This window comes from Pelobates fuscus, chromosome 4 (genome assembly GCF_036172605.1).
Source record: "Pelobates fuscus isolate aPelFus1 chromosome 4, aPelFus1.pri, whole genome shotgun sequence".
NCBI classification, from domain to species: domain Eukaryota; kingdom Metazoa; phylum Chordata; class Amphibia; order Anura; family Pelobatidae; genus Pelobates; species Pelobates fuscus.
This window is the reverse complement of record NC_086320.1, coordinates 250,020,114-250,038,225: the sequence shown is the minus strand read 5'-3', so window position 1 is coordinate 250,038,225 and position 18,112 is coordinate 250,020,114. Positions and strand designations below refer to the sequence as shown.

At 42.7% G+C, this 18,112-nt stretch overlaps 1 protein-coding gene across 4 annotated transcripts in view; it reads right to left on the bottom strand.

Moving 5' to 3' along the window:
• Window positions 1–18,112, bottom strand: part of LOC134608848 (growth factor receptor-bound protein 10-like) — a 568,153-nt gene that overhangs the window by 408,454 nt on the left and 141,587 nt on the right. For all 4 annotated transcript variants that reach the window (XM_063452029.1, XM_063452030.1, XM_063452031.1 and 1 more), the window contains one exon: window positions 3,102–3,318. In XM_063452029.1, the coding sequence (XP_063308099.1) occupies window positions 3,102–3,318 (217 nt within the window). The remainder of the gene's footprint in view (window positions 1–3,101; window positions 3,319–18,112) is intronic.

Sequence of the window (18,112 nt, the reverse complement as noted above, 5' to 3'; positions counted from 1 at the left end):
ATGGCTGGCATCAAGTAGTTCACCTTAACCTTCAGACATATTTTACAAGGAGGAATTAAATTATGCATAACACAGTCTGTCTTTTCTGGGATTCAGGAGTAATTCCTTCTTCGCTGCAAACCTTCGCTTTGAAGTTAATACACTGCTTACATCATGGAGCAGTATAAATGAAGCAAAGAGCAAAGAGTATTTGGTGCTGTCCATTTGATACAGATATGTCTTATGTAGCTGTTTGGATTCCTCTAAATCTGTGAACATGCATTGCAATCAAGGATTCCGTCAAAACTTGGCCATGGCATACTAAACCTTGGGAAAGAATTTAATTTGCAGGACCAGTGGATTGACACATGTTTAGTAGCTGTGGATGCTCACCCTAGGTGGCCTGAAGTTGTTTGAATGTCAAGTACAGCAGTACAAACCATTGCCATACTTGACTTTTTGTTTGAAACCAATGTTTTATGCCGTTTAAATCTTGCAGTCCACAATTTGTATCCAGGAATCTGAGACCTTTATGTCTTCAAATATCCGACATGGTAAGACCACTCCATATTTTCCTGCCTCTATCGGACAGTCTGAACAATTTGTACAAACTTTGAAACATTTAGCAGTCTCTCACAAAACAAGCATTTAATGCAAGTCAACGTTCTACTTTATTAAACATTGAAAACACCACATGCCACAACCACCCGATCACCTGCTAATGTCTGGGAGAAGAATTAGAGCTCTTGTTCAAGTTTGGCCAGTTTATCCTAAACAATAGTTGCATACTACAAGGGGTTTTAGAGTTTGAAATTCAAGATAAATTATGGATTATAAACTAGAATTGGCAGAATATATATATTATATATATATATATATATATATATATATATATATATATATATATATATATATATTTTTGTCAATCATGGTTTATATTGAGGCAAACAAGGAATACGATACGCACAATAAGGAGTCACAGCATGAGTGAATATACGCTTAGACACATAACGTGAGTAGTAGCAAGAGCACCATAAAATGATCATGAGGAAACTAACTCCTAGCTTACACACCCTTTTTTTTATAATATAACAAGCCATAAAAACATGGGGAATTATATATCAGTAGCAGAATAGTCAAGATATAAAAGACCAAGTACTGACAACAAGGTTTATTATAATGCAACTGGGTGTTTGAGCTAATATTACTATAGTAAACCGGAAACAAAATCAGAGCTAATACTAAATGATATGCTGAACTACTAACACTACAAAAAAGTTATGGGGTAGCCTCAGCATGCAGAAAGGTGTCGTCAGGTCTGTTCACCCGATGTCGCAGATGGGATGCGGCTGCGAGTCCAGTCCTGTATCTGAGATGCTTATTTTTTCCTTTCACGGTCCTGTGCAGTATCGAGGGTACAGTTATTGTGTGGCTAGGGAAGCTCAGGCACAATTCAGCAAATCCACGCTTCTACGCTTAGAGAGGATGCCCAAGTAGGCTTCAGATAGGAACATCTGCTTTGGAATTCAAAGTTTGCTCTTTGCTTAGCAATCAGCTTGGAGCTCAGGATCTCTGGGAACAGGATTTTGTGCTTGAAAATTACTTTGTGTTCGCTCAAGTCATCAGGCGCTAGTGCAAAATACATCCAGCCAGCTTGGGCATTAGGCCCCCAGAACAAATTTATTTCAGCGATCACAAGAGAATATTCAAAGTCCAACTACAAGCAGGTGGTACAGTTTACCAACATGTAAAAAAAATGAGATCTCCACCAAATAAAATATACTCCTAGAATTCAGAAATTTAGTACAAGTATACCTGGCATGGGGTTTGGTGTTCATCTGAATGTCCTGAGGATTAAAAAATTGCGGCAGAAAATACAGATCAGAATGATACCATTCAGCAACAAATTCCCATTGGTTATCTGTATCACGTATTCATCCGCTTATAAAAATTTGGTTAATGGCATTTACTGTCCACACAGGAAAAGTTGTGCCGAGCAGCAACCAAATCCACAGAAGGGTTAATGCTGAGCAGCAATTATGCAAATTGGAACCTGGTAACTGCCTTTGGGTCAAAGGCCGGTTACAGCCTATCAGATCAAGAGGAGGGGTATTTAGGCCTAGTTCTCATCCTGCTCAGTGCCCTGTCGTGGTTTCCCTTGTGGTTGTCCGAGAGCGCATTATTGATTCTGGTTATTTGACTTTGGCATTGTTTTTGACTTCCCTGGTTTCTGGCATCCCTGACTCCTGGCTTTTCCTCATCATTGTGTCTCTTTCTGTTTCCCTTGACCTCGGCTATTGCTGACTATTCTTTGGTACGTTAGTCCGGCCATTCTAAGGTCCGGTATACGTTACCTATCAGTCCTCTGTGTTATACAGTTCTACGTGCTGGATCATTCTGTAATCCTGATAATCTGAAACTCTTCCTCTAGAGACCAGTGCCCTTAAACCAAATACTCCATAATCATCTAAGCAAAGACCACCACCCTCAAAGTGGTCCATGTGACTCTGGACTGTGCCCTAGATCTGCACAGTTAACCTGTTCTAAGTTCAGTGTTTATGGGTTAGAGGTTTATGTATATTTTTGTTGAATGTTGTCCAAATTCTTTCGGAGGTATTTTAGTTATTTAGGTTTGGAAAAGAGGGTAACAAACAATTGCAACTTCAAGAACAGTGACTACGGCAGAAACCATTTTGATTGGTTACGGAGTAATCAGCTGGTGAAGCAGATGTGCTGAGGCTTGATAAAAGTTGACTGCAATTTATGTTACTAAATCTCATTGATATTTGGTTACAGTTTCTGGCACAATGAGAACACCTCATTGCAGACATTCATTAATACAACCTATTCATGCACTAACAGTTTCAAACAATACATTACAGTAAGAAATATACACATACATGTGTATTAATAGACAATTTTAGATAGTTTTAGGCCTGCACTACCCAGTTGACTAAAGTATTAAATTCACTTTGTCGGTGGTGGGAGGGGAATTTCGGAGAGGGGAATTCATTGAGGTCACTGCTAAATCTGTGCCTACCAGCACATCAAATGCAAATCAAGCCTTGAACATGCTAAAACTGCAATGTTCACAACATGCTACATATGCAATTCTGTCCTACCTGACTGCTTGAATGTGCACTGGTTGGGAGCGTTGCACCTTCTGTCTCTGAGGCATGGACGGAAGAGTGTTGGTTCCTGAGTTTGGAAACTGGCTTCGATTAAGCTGACCATTTTTAAGAAGTGGTACCGATTCACCCACACTGCTGCACGTGGAGTACAAGTTCTCTAATGAGGAGTTCATGTCATTTACTAGTGCTTCTAGGTCAACATCATCATCTATGGAAGGACGCAGGGGGTGACAAAATTAAAAATCTGCATTAATTACTAGATATGTAATAAGGGTGATAATAAGCCAATATTGTACCTCAAGAAATATAAGCAGATTGAAAGAAAAGAAAAAACAAAACAAAACACACTAAACAGCTAAACAAGGAAATCAGCATTATTCAAAATTAAAATTAAATTCAAAGTGAACAAAGAGAAGGACAGGAGGATTCCTGTATCATGGTAGAATAGTTAAAAAATATATATATACATATCGATTAATGCCCAATGTATTTGCCAAGATAAAAGTGGAAAGATCAATCTGAATAATCAGAAACCGAATAGATATATAAAACTTAACTTGTAATAATAATGAAAAATAAATGTGAGGCGTATCGCCTAATTCATAAACAAAATACATAACAGAAAAATATGAGGTATAGGGCTACTACATGGTACCAAAGTATTTTGCTAAAATTGATAAAAAGAAATAAATAATGTAATGTGATTAATATATATATATATATATATATATATATATATGTTTAAGGCCGGAGGCCTGTATTTGTGGGAGGAGTTAAGCGTTCCTATATAAACGCTACTCCCCCCTTCCTACCTTGCCGTAACGCACGCTGTTCACCTGGCCGGCTAGCTTCCCTCTCGTCAACAGAACTTCCGGTTCATCAAACAGCACTTCCGGTCCCGACATTCCTCGGTGCTTTCCCGCTAGCCTTCGTTCGCACGGACGCTCGAAACGGCAAACTAACGAACGCAGCACTGTAATTCAGATTCGGACGACTTTCTACCAGTAAACGGTTACTGGTTCTTTATTGTCTTTATCGCTATCAGGTACACACATTCGTTCACCTTGCAACAAACTGCCTCAACAAGGCCACGCAGTTACACTATGGGGTAATTGAGTACGGGGGCTTGATTCCCGCCTTGCCTCGACTGGCCACGGCTCTACTCAAAAACACGTTGTACGTTTATTCGAACCCTCTATCTGTAGACAATCTTCCTATTTTAACCATGCACATTTCACCTTCCACTTTCCGCCACGTACTATTATGCTTTCACGGCACGACACCTTCCTAAATCTATTTTGCTGGGATATATAGTAACTACCAGGGGAATTTTCATCACTCTCAGGTGCCTCTTAAAAAAACTACAACGTGCTAAACGTAATTCCTCTCTCTCGTCCGCACCCACCACTGCTCCTTTCCTCATCTGTCTTCTTCCTGGCTCACCCCCTTTATCTGTTCTAGGGGCCGCAAGGTTCCCTATCACAAGCACGACTCGATACGCATATACCTTACGTCACCCCATCATCAAGCCCCCGTTTAGGGTCAGAGAACTGGCTATATAGGGTTACGAGCTGGCCTTAGTTCTACTACGAAGCTGGTCCCGCGAGGCCAACTCCCCAATCTCAACACGGAGATTTTCGCCCCTCGGCCCAAATCATAGTTATAGCCTCGCATTTGCCCACCTATCGGGTTTATAGTCAGGGCCTCACCTGTCACGGCCACACGTTTTTGGATCTTTTACTGTCACTGAGAGGCCGCCACCCCGCCACCACGCTAGTGGCTCGAGCCCCACGCCCAAATCATAGGTAGAGCCTCTCACATGCCGCTTGGCAACTAGCAGGGCCTCACTTGTCACGGGGTAGAGAGTTTTTCGCTTCGGCACTAGTTAACCAGCCAGTTCTATACTTCTTAACCATGTTGTTGTTAATCAGTTCATTTGTATCATGATATTCTTTTTTCAGTATGTCCCAAGAAGGCAAGCACTAAGCCAGACGCTGAGAATGCTGAGATGGGGGCCAGCTCACATGGAGAAACCAAACATTATAAGAGATCTGAACTCCATTCTGGCTACGCTTCAGTCATTCAGTGATAGACTGGATGCCTTAGAGAGCACCAGTATGGCTCAGATAGACCCTTCTCCCGCAGGGTCCATGCTCTCACTTAATCCCACCTACACACAGGGTTGGCCACCCGCGTCACCTTTCACCCCCCTCACTTTCTAACTACTCACCCGCTAATTTGTGTTAATTTCAACACTGACAGATGTAGTCTCACTAACTGCGAATTACTTCACGTTTGCACTATATGCCTCGGGGCTCATGGCAAAACCATCTGTCCATATTTATTATACCAAAGGTCATGAGTACAGAGGATTAGTTTGACGTTATTTACATATCACAGCCGTACCCGCACTTGGTGTTACTCATTATACATAAGTTTCACATTGGGTTGGGTCACTCCCAGTAAGCACCCTGTTACATTCTCCTCTTACACGTTTTCATATACTGTAACTAGTAGCAATGTTATAATAAATAGCGTCTATTCATTGTTTGCCGTTCCTCATTCAGTTACAACCTATGCTTTAAATCCCTCATATCATCACTCCCGCACCCGGTCGCCCGGCTTGGGACGACAAAAAGTTGTCAATTATATCATTACTCGCTTTCAACAAGAATACAGACGACCGACGTGACGTTTTTTCCAGGACTCAGTGGAATGCAACATCCACAAGCATACGTTCAATCTGTAGTCTATTATACATTTTTCCCACCTTTAATTTTATTCACCACTAGTACACTATAACAATCAGACATTACAATAACATGTTTTGTCAAGCCTTTCAATCATACCCAGTCTTCTTAAGTGCTTTTATAAGATGGTATGGTATAAGTAATTGGTTCATCACTCCACTATATATACATAGATGGGAATTCCAGGAATCAGACTCCCTAAACAGCTTCCGTACCACATAACCCGGTCTTAAACCTCCGGGCCTCTATACTTCCAAGGATTACGGTACATAAACTTCACGATCAATGCTAAATCAGATTAGCATTCACTTCCTCTCAAGGAAGATCAAGTACTGCAGGGCATGGATCCCAGAAGCCTCTCTGCTTATGCAACCTCTCTATGATGCACTCAAGTCAGACCCATTCTGCCTGACCAATGAAGCTCTGGACAATTTCCGCACTCTAAAACGTGCCATTGCATCTGCTCCTGCTTTAGGCCTACCAGACTATACCAAACCCTTCAAATTATTTGTCTCTGAGAGACAAGGCCATGCTACAGGAGTCCTTACCCAAACTAATGACTTAAGAGGCCGCCAAAGGCCTATTGGATATTTCTCCTGCCAGCTGGATATTGTGGCCAGAGGGACTCCCTCCTGCCTTAGGGCTGTTTTTGCTGCAAGAGAACTTATTGAAAGAACTGCAGACCTGGTCCTCGGCCACCCTCTGGTTGTTTTGGCCCCTCATGACATTTCTGCCATTATCAACCAAGTCCAGCTCAAGCACGTGTCTCCTGCCAGACACCTGCGTCTACAATGTCATCTTCTTCTGCCTGACAACATTTCCATACAAAGATGTCAAGTTCTTAATCCATCCACTCTTCTTCCACTCCCTGAGGGGGGTATCTACTATGGGTTTATCATGGATGAAACCTACATCTACCTTCTCTGCGGGTGCATCAAGAGAATGCATCCAGATTTAACATTTTATGAAGAAAAGACACCTCTTTGTGAAGCCCCGGATTACGCCTTCTGTACCATGTGGTACAAGCCAAACATTACTCCTGAACCTTGCTATGAAGATGAGCTTTATCACTGGATAGAGGTGAAGCTCACTGCTCAAGATTTCTATTGTGACTCTGAAGGCAATAGCATGGTTCTGATCCAACTACCTCCAGAACTCAATTACCTGTACCGTCATTGGGATACTACTATCCCACATGTCCCCGTTACCAAGTTAAAGACAAGATCATGGAATGATCTTGAGCCCATGGCAAAATTGTGGGCCACCATGGATGAATCACAGCTACAGGAAAATGGTATTGCCAAATACCCAACAACTGATCTTCTTGAAGCATGGCCACGCCATTTCCTGGAAAAAGAATTTCAAGATCTGGTCATAGTGAATGATTATGACCCAGAAACACCTCATGACTGTTTTGAACAGATGAAAATGGAGACAATACACTTACCAACTGTGCATGAGAATCCATTACCAAATCCTGATTTTACCCTGTTTGTGGACGGTTAAGGGATGCTGATGAAGAAGGAAAATACCATACAGGATATGCCGTAACCACAACAGATGAAGTTATCAAGTCATCATCTTTACCACCTGCGATGTCTGCGCAGGAAGCTGAATTACAAGCCCTGACTTCAGCATGCAAAATTTCCGAGGGAAAACGTGCCAACATCTATACAGATTCAAGATATGCTCTGGGTGTGGCACATGACTTCGGCCTCATTTGGAAGACAAGAGGATGTCTTACCACTGCCGGTACACCAGTAAAACACAGCTCTGCAATCAAGGAGCTAATGGATGCCCTCCTACTCCCTGAAGAAGTGGCCGTTTTGAAAGTCAAGGCACATGGGAAGTTCGATACAGATGAAGCAAAGGGCAACCATTTGGCTGACCAGGCTGCTAAGCAAGCAGCCAGAGATTTGCAGGAAGTGGATGAAGAAGTGTCCGGACAAGAAGAAGAAGTTCCTATTTTTACCTTGCAAACCCTTCCTACCGATCTAAGAATTTTGCGAGAACAGCAAGCTGCAATTACCCCTGAAGAGATCCAGAAATGGAAGAAGAAAGGAGCTGTCCTAAAGGACGGAATATATTACAACAACTTCAAATTCTGCCTTCCAAAAAATGTATATCCAGCAGTTGTCCAATGGGCACATGGACCTGCACATCTGTCAAAAGACCTAATGGCCGCCCTCATACAAAAGTATTATGAAGCACCCGGAATCACAACATTGATCAACAGCTTCTGTAGGGCTTGTGTCATTTGTGCAAAATGCAATCCAGGAAAACCAATCAAGGTGCCTTCAAAACACCTGGCAAAACCCATGTACCCATTCCAGAGAATTCAAATTGACCACATACAAATGCCCAAGAGTGGGCCTCATGAATATGCACTAGTAATAGTGGACATGTTCTCAGGCTGGCCAGAAGCCTACCCAGTGGCCAATATCACTGCAAAAACAACCGCAAGACGCCTACTTACAGATATTGTATGTAGATTTGGACTTACAGAAGTCATTGAAAGTGATCAGGGCCCAGCTTTTACAGCAACAGTGACTAAAGAAATTTGGACTGCTCTGGGAGTGACCCTAGCCTTTCACACCCCTTACCACCCACAAAGCAGTGGTAAAGTGGAACGCATGAACGGTACTCTAAAAGCCAGAATGCTAAAAATGTCACAAGAAACAAAGATGCCCTGGCCAGAAAGCCTGTCAATAGCTTTATTCAGCGTTAGGCACACACCTAGAGGGAAGCACTCATTATCCCCATATGAGATTCTATTTGGGACAGCACCCAGACTAGGTTGTTATTATCCGCAACAGTTACAGCTTCAATCTGATGTTTTAGTAGACTATGTAACTGAACTTGCAAGTGCCTTAAACAAAATACATGCCCAAGTTTTCTCTTCAATTCCAGATCCCGATTTGGATACAGGTACCCACAACCTGCTTCCCGGAGATTGGGTTCTGGTCAAGAAATTTGTGCGGAAAAATACCCTGGAACCAAGATTTGACAACCATTCCAAGTTCTCCTGATCACCGCAACCTCCGTCAAATTGGCCGGCAGGCCACATTGGATCCACGCTTCCCACTGCAAGAAGTCTCCTGCCCCAGAGGAAGCAGATACCGCACAACCATGTACCTCTGGTACATCATCTCCTTAATTAGTTCAATTAAGGCCCAGCAAGTAGCCATCACCAAAGATGTTAGTGGGTACACCTTCTGGTATAATTCATCATGTACCCACGTGGCTACTTATACCTTTGATTATTGTGACATCGTAGAATGCCCATTCCCTACATCACAAATTCAGAATATCTATAGAGATATCCCTCATGCAAAAGACCCATATGTTTGTGTAGTTGACAAACAATGGGGGCACAATTGTGACCATTGGGGGGCGGCGGGATGGAATGCCGGGCCTGCCTGGGGTTACAAACCAAAAAGTGCCTTATCTAAAGTAGATGATCATGGTAGATCCCTTCTCCAGAGAATGACTGAGAAAGCCTGGGGGGGGGGGGGGGTACACCAATGAAATTAATCCTCAATATTGAGCATCCAAGTCCAACTGATGCAGACCAGTATGTAATGGGAATGTATTGGAAAAAGGGTTCCTATAACAAGTTAGGGCATTTCTACCTCATAGATATGTGCAACTCTTCTGAGTGGCAAGGGGCCACCCATATGGTCCCTAATCCATTAAAACCACACATCCAGACCTTTCAAGACATGATGGCCATTGCTAACCCCACTTTTGAAGATACCATGGCCGCTGAAACAGGTTTTAATGATGTTAATTTATGGTTAGAATGGATGAAATATAATGCCAACAAGCATAACAAGACCGCATGCTATGTGTGTGGCGGCGCCCGGCCTCATCTGGGCACCGTGCCTTTAATCCTGCCAGTAGATATAGAAGAATGTGTTTTGAGTCTTTTTGCCTATCACTACGATTTCAACAGGTCCATATGTAGAGCATGGACAGTAGAATACCCTCTTCTAACCAAGGATGTCAAACCCCCAGATGGTATTACAGTATATAAAGGTAATTACACTTGTTATGCTAATTATGATGGAATTGGTAGATTCTTGGGTAACTTCTCTAAGGGGTATTGTGCTACCTACAGAAATGTCTCCATGAACTTGTTGCAGTTTCATACTAGATCATTAGGGGGTATTTACTGGTTGTGTGGGGATTTACAGCTAAGATCCAGAATGGACAAGGAATGGTGGGGGGAGTGTACTTTGGCTAAAGCCATTATGCCTATACACATTATCTCTGACACACACCTCAACACCCATGAGTCCAGTCACACCCCAGCTAAGGTTAAGCGCGAAGCCCCAGTAAAAGGAAGTTTTGATCCTCACATTTATATTGATGCCATTGGGGTGCCTAGGGGGGTGCCCAATGAATTTAAAGCAAGAGATGAAGTTGCCGCAGGATTCGAATAACTTTTTACCATAGTTACCGCAAACAAGAATTTAAATTGGATAAATTACATTTATTATAACCAACAGCGCTTTGTTAATTACACCAGAGATGCCCTCCAGGGATTAACCGAACAGTTGCAGGCCACATCCCAAATGGCCTTCCAGAATAGAATGGCCTTAGATATGATTCTAGCCGAAAAAGGAGGAGTATGTAAAATTGTGCCCAACACCATGACATGTTGTACTTACATCCCAGAAAACACAGGCCCTAATGGTAAAGTTACCTTAGCCATAGAAAAATTGAATGAGCTCTCTGAAGAGTTAAAAAGGAATTCTGGGATAAAGGATCCCTGGGAAAGATGGTTTGGCTGGATGACAGGATGGCAAAAGGCTTTAATGCATATTGGTATAGCAATACTAATTTTTCTTTTTATCTTTGCTCTTCTCTTTTGTTGTGTCCTCCCTTGTCTGAGAAAATCCCTCATGAAGACTGTTGACCAAGCGGCACCCACTTTCGCACATCTCGAAGTTGATGACCAAGATTTCCAAGATCTCAACTCACCCTGTTTACCGCTGCAAACTATCCCTTTTGTTGATAAAGTGCGAGAGTTCTAGGAAGGGACCAGCTCAGGGACAGCATCTGTCAGTGAATGGTAAAGGCCCCGTGTGGAGAAGTGGTGGGCAAGCCACCATGGGCCACCCATGGGAGTGAAGTGTTCGAGAGCCATACTGACGATGAGTTAGCCTATTAGGGTCAGAATTAGGGACAGAATTGCACTTTGCATTAACACATAGCTAGCGGCCACGGGGTTTCTGTGCCTTTGGGCTAACACGTCTTCTGGTATTAACAAATAAAGTTTTATCTCTTAGAATCTAACATTTCATAGGGGGGACTGATGTAGAATTATTAAAAATCTTTATTGAACTTGTATTGAATTATTGTACTAACTCCATTTTAACCTGACACTGTGACAAACCCTCCATTTTGTCCTCATTACCTGACAGACCCTCCATTTTAATCCATTTCAAATTACATTTAATACAATGAACAGAGACTGTATTCTCTATAAAGACATGACTAACCCAGGAATTGCTGAATTTCCCTATAACTTGCAACATAGTATAGTTTGAAGGCCATGATAACATTGTACTAATGAAATGTTCTATTCATAAGAGAACCTTGCACCTGACCACAAGACCTGACATCACTGACTGTGTAAAATGACGCTCAAGCCCCCCTTTCCACCGAGTAAACCTCATGCTAGGGAAGATGGCGCTTGAGCCCTCTGTCCCCACCCGTGTCCAGAACAATACCACCTATTGGTGGGTGGACACTTAGCTAACCACTTAGTTTTTGAGCCAATTAATTATATTGATAGGTGGACACTAACACAGACACTTAACAATTAATCCAATTAATGATGTTTATTTACTGATATCTTGATAATCAATGATGACGCAAAATGCCTCTTAAAAGGGCCTGCGAGCCCGCTCTTGCTTCACTTGCCAATAAATTTCCTCGAAGTTATTTTAACCTGAACTCCGTGTGTCAGTCTGAATTACTTCAGCATATATACGCAATTTAATTTCCTCTAATTTGGACAGGAACAGATAGACATTTAAACATCTTTGTTTATTTCTAAATTACACTATAACAATTCTTGCATTAGGATAAGAGCAGTCTGTGTAATCCTCCCCTACTGCACTCTACAGTTAAGTTTAACCTGTGTAAATATGCTAGACTATTGTGCAACTGCGACAGCTTCTCGTTACTCTACTCTAAGCAGTTACCCTGTTATGCAGCGAGCTGTAAAAGCCAGGATTATAAGCACTAAACCAGACCCTGAGATCTTTAATATATGGTATGCTTAGTCTGTTACATGGTACACGTGAACATTACCGTTGGAGCATTCACCAACTGCTGATGTGGTTCTTAATTACTATAAAATGAGGCTGCCTCTAACAGGAGATGTTGCATTGTGTTTTATGTTCCCAACCGGTATGGAAAATGTACATCCCCTCATCTTTATTCTGTATCCCATTTAACTAATGCCTCAATAAAAGAAAGATTGTCAAAAAAAAAAATGCCCACCCCCCCACCAAGGCTCTGCATCACAGACACAAACACACTCTGCATCACACACTGCACTCATTCATACACACACACACTGCATTCATACACACACCACATTCATTATAAACACACACTGTAAATAAATATTAAATTAATATAATTTTTGGGGATATAATTTTATTTTGAAATTTACCAGTAGCTGCTGCATTTCCCACCCTAGTCTTATACTCGAGTCAATACGTTTTCCCAGTTTTTTGGGGGTAAAATTAGGGGTCTCGACTTATATTCGAGTATATACGGTCATTTCTAATTAGTGGGGTAATAGCTGCTATTTTGGGGTCAAGAATTCATTTCTTCCTAGTTTGTTGCATACTAGTTTTTTTTTGCGTTTTGGATCAACAGCAAAAACATATGTGAGGAAGGCTGAACTTGATGGACGCAAGTCTCTTTTCAGTTATGTAACTATGTAATTCATTCTCAGGATGAAAATATTTTGCCAAGATCACACCTTAAATATGCTGTGCAATTTTGGGCACCTGTTCTAAAAAAGGATATTATGTCACTAGAAGAAGTGGGCTACAACATTAAAAGGAATGGAACATTTTAGCTATGAAGAGAGGTTAACAAATTTAAATCTCTTAAGTTTGTATAATGCCATCATATCCCCTCTGAGGCACATTTTTCCAAATATATCCATGGTCAATGTAAGCTATGGTCTGGAAATCTATTTATAAACCAGACTATACATAGGAAACAAGGTCACATATTTACACTGGAAGAAAGGTGATTTAGTCTTATGCAAAGGTATATTTTTTTTTTGTGTGTTTTTTTTTTTTACAGTAAGAACAACCAGGTTGTGAATGTCTCTGCCTTTAGAAGTGGCTTTATCAGAGTCTATACAGGTTTTTTTAAACAGCTATTTATTTATTTATAAAATATTTTACCAGGAAAGATACATTGAGATTTCTCTCGTTTTCAAGTATGTCCTGGGTCCACAAATCATTGCATTGTTACAGTTAGGGTACAATAAAATACAAAAACAATAATAATACACAATAAATACAAAATTTAACAAAACAGGTAGGAAATATATAATCAAGCATGACAGGTGCATTCTGTTTTGAGGTATGTAGAGAGGGATCTCTTAAAGGACTTTAGGCTTAGGGAAGATTTTAAATTGTGCGGGAGGTCGTTCCACAATTGCGGCGCTCTGTAGGAGAAGGAGGATCGGGCTGCTTTCTTTTTGTATTGAGGTAGACTAAGTAAAGTGTTGGTACTGGATCGGAGGTTATAGGAAGTGGGAACAGCCGGGGAAAGCATTGTGTTCAGGTAGGGTGGGAGTTTCCCAGAAAAGCTCTTAAACACAAGGCTGGAAAGATGAAGGGTGCGTCTGGATTCCAGCGACAGTCAGTTTAGTTCTTTTAGCATGACACAATGGTGGGTCCTGTAATTACATTGTAGCACAAATCGGCAGAACGAGTTATACAATGTGTTGAGTTTATGAATGTGGGATTGTGATGCAGATGCATATACTATATCCCCATAATCAATGATTGGCATCAGCATTTGCTGTACAATCTTTTCCTTTACTGTAGGGCTTAGGCAGGATTAGTTTCTGTACAGGGCACCTAGTTTTGGATAAAGTTTAGATGCAAGTTTTTCTATGTGCAGTCCAAAAGATAGATTGGGGTCTAACATCATACCCAAGTATTTGAAAGAGTGGACTGCGGTCAGCATGCTATTTGATTTTGTTCTGATGCATAGATGGGAATTGTGTAATTTGTGTAATTTGGGTACTGTTCCAAAGATCATCGTGACAGTTTTGTCAGTGTTCAGGAAGAGTTTGTTTTTTGCGATCCACTTTTCTACCTCTGTAAACTGGTCTTGGAGCACAGCCTCAAGCTGCGGTAGATCAGAATTGCTCGCATAGATTACCGTGTCATCTGCGTACATTTGAGGATTTGCAGACATTAGGCAGATCATTTATAAATAATGTAAATAGTAGGGGGCCGAGAATGGAACCTTGGGGAACACCACACGTGACTGGGAGAGGGAGGGAGTCGCTGTCAGAAATGGACACATATTGCGAGCGATCCGATACATACGATCAAAACCAGTTCAGCGAACGATCACCAATACCCAAGTTTTTGAGTTTGTGCAGTAGAATGTCGTGGTCTACTGTGTCAAAGGCCTTAGCAAAATCAAGGAAAATCGCTCCAGTTAGCTCTCCTTGTTCCATGCCAGTTTGAATGTCATTGCAAACTTTTAAGAGGGCAGTTGTAGTGGAGTGATTTTGGCGAAAGCCCGATTGATCAGGGGTCAGATAGTTTGATTGTTGGTAGTACTCACATAGTTGCGTATGGACACATTTTTCTAAGATTTTTGACAATAACGGGAGCAATGATATAGGGCGATAGTTAGAAACCAAAGTAGTGTCACCACTTTTATGGATAGGCACTACTCTCGCAGTCTTCCAAAGTTTGGGTATGTATCCAGACACCAAGGATTCGTTAATTAGAGTTGCAACGGGTTTAGCAATTGCCATCGCTCTGAGCTTCAACAGCATTGCTGGGATTTGATCAGGTCCGGACTGTTTTTTCATTTTTAGATTATTAAGATGTTTTTCAATGACAATAACAGGTACAGGTCTAAAAATGAACTTGTCTATATTTGGACTTTGCTAATTTAGTGGGACCTGATCCACATTTGTAGTTTCAGGATGTGTGCCATTTAATAGCTTGGCAATCAGGGCAGTAGAGCATCCAACAAAATAATTGTTAAAGGCATTTGCTACATCTAAGGGAAGTTGCAGGGTTTGGTTATCCACTTTGACAGTGGAGGGTTGGGAGTGGATTGGGGGAGTTTGTAGTTTATTTATGACTTTCCAAAAGTTTCTAGGGTTTGAGATGTTATTGTTCAGATTTTCATAGAAATATTGGGCCTTGGTAAATTTGGTCTGTTTTGTGCATATATTTCGCCATTGTCTATACGCACAGTGCTTATTTATAGAGCCAGTATGCTTAAACTTTGACCACAAAGAATCCCAAAACTGGTACATTTGGATGAGGTCAGCTGTGATCCAGTTCATATGTGCTCCTTTTACACTCACCTTACGCAGCGGGGCATGCAAATTCCAAATTTGTAGGAGTTCAGACTGAAAGAATTCAACAGCACAGTCTAGATCTGGGATAGTGTTTAATCTGTGCCATGGGAGGTTCTTGATGTCCTTTAGAAAGGATTCAAGATTACATTTTTTGAAGGACCTAGTTATTTTAACCTTGGGAGAGGATTTTAATAGCCTTTATTTTGCGCACACCGTACACTAAACAGTGATCACTGAAAGTGTTTGGGAGAACACTGGCCTCCTGGATTCTATCAGGAGAAGTGGAGAGAATCCAATTTAGCAGGGTATGGTCAGGGCCGGCCTTAGGGGTGTGCGAGCTGTGCGGCCGCACAGGGCGCCATGGTGCAGGGGGCGCCCTGCGGCCGCATAGCTCACACGGCATGTCTGTTAGCCGCAATGCTAACAAGGCATTTGCCTTGGGCGGCATTTTCCAGGGGGCGGCAAAAAAAGCCGCCCCCAAATGCCCAAGGCAAATGTCTTGTTAGCCTTGCGGCTAACAGACATGCCGGGCTGCTGGGCGGTCGGGCGGTGCTGGCGGGCGGCTGGCGAGGGAGCACTTCCTCTGAGCTGTATGCTCAGCTCCCTCGCGCGCCGCAGAGTGAGGCTGGGAGCCGGAATATGATGTCATATTCCGGCTCCCAGCCTCACTCTGCGGCGCGCGAGGGAGCTGAGCATACAGCTCAGAGGAAGTGCTCCCTCGCCAGCCGCCCGCCAGCGCCGCCCGCCCAGCCCAGCAGCCACTGGACCACCAGGGAGGAAGAGACCCCCCCCAGCATTCCCAAAGGTAAGGAGGCTGGGGGGGGGGGGTGTCTAAATAAATGTTAAAAAATGTGTTAATGTGGGTGAGTGTGTGTGTGTGTGTATGTTAGTGTGTGTCTGTGTCTGTTAGTGTGTGTGTTTGTTAGTGTGTGTGTGTGTGTATGTTAGTGTGTGTGTCTGTTAGTGTGTGTGTGTCTGTTAGTGTGTGTGTGTATGTTAGTGTGTGTCTGTGTCTGTTAGTGTGTGTGTCTGTTAGTGTGTGTGTCTGTTAGTGTGTGTGTATGTTAGTGTGTGTGTATGTTAGTGTGTGTATGTTAGTGTGTGTGTATGTGTGTCTGTTAGTGTGTGTGTGTGTCTGTGAGTGTGTGTGTGTGTCTGTGAGTGTGTGTCTGTGTCTGTTAGTGTGTGTCTGCGTGTGTGTGTGTCTGTTTGCGTGTGTGTGTGTGTGACTGTCTGCGCGTGTGTGTGTGTGTGACTGTCTGCGCGTGTGTGTGTGTGACTGTCTGCGCGTGTGTGTGTGTGACTGTCTGCGCGCGTGTGTGTGACTGTCTGCGCGCGTGTGTGTGACTGTCTGCGCGCGTGTGTGTGACTGTCTGCGCGCGTGTGTGTGACTGTCTGCGCGCGTGTGTGTGACTGTCTGCGCGCGTGTGTGTGACTGTCTGCGCGCGTGTGTGTGACTGTCTGCGCGCGTGTGTGTGACTGTCTGCGCGTGTGTGTGTGACTGTCTGCGCGTGTGTGTGTGTGACTGTCTGCGCGTGTGTGTGTGTGACTGTCTGCGCGTGTGTGTGACTGTCTGCGCGTGTGTGTGTGTGACTGTCTGCGCGTGTGTGTGTGTGACTGTCTGCGCGTGTGTGTGTGTGACTGTCTGCGCGTGTGTGTGTGTGACTGTCTGCGTGTGTGTGTGACAGGGTGTGTGGGAAGGGGTAAGGAGTGGGGGAGGGGGGGACGGGAAGGGGGGGCGCTGTGAAGATTTTTTGCACAGGGCGCCCAAATGCCTAAGGCCGGCCCTGGGTATGGTTAAGGCTTTTAATGTTTATGCGAGTTGGGGAGGAGATTAATTGTGTTAGCTGCAAAGTCTTAAATAGCGTACAAGAACTATTATTTTTAGGATTAAGCAAAATCAATATTAAAATCTCCAAAGACCAACAGTTCACTTTTAGGGTTTTGAGCTATGGTTTCACTAAGGAGATGGGCTATGTCAGAAAGGGAATGCACAGGGGAGCTAGGTGGACGGTAGATTCCTGCAACAATGATTGATTTACTGCACGGGATCTCAATTGTGCCAGAAAGGACATCAAAGGTGGCAGGAGGACTAAGGTTTTGTAAAGGGGTAAACTTTATGGAATTGTCAACATAAATAACAATGCCTCCTCCTCTCTTTGCTCGGTCATTTCTAAAACATGAATACCCCTGTATTGCAATGGTGGTGTCTGGTATTTTAGTTGTTAACCAAGATTCTGAGAGCACAATGATTTTTGGTTTGTAATGGGAACACCAGGCTTGCAGTGCATCCAGTTTAAGGAATAAACTACGGATGTTGCAGTGCACAAAAGAGGGCCTTTTTAGTGGGGAGATTAGGACTAGAATTAGCTGGGGGACCAGGGTTAGACTCCACATCATTTGCAAGGGCAAGTAACATAAGGAATAGGAATTTGGACATCATTTTTGTTTGGGCATATAGTGAATGGGATACTTTATAATTTTGTGAGGTGGGGGTAGGAGGGCTATTTTTTAGAACTCTCCACCAGCACTCAGCAGATAAGTTACAGGAGCAGAGCATGTCATGGTGTATGATAATTTGTGTTCCAGTTTGAGGTGTGTGCTTATGCTGGTAGTGGTGTGAACAAAATTGGATTTAAAAAAGGGTTATT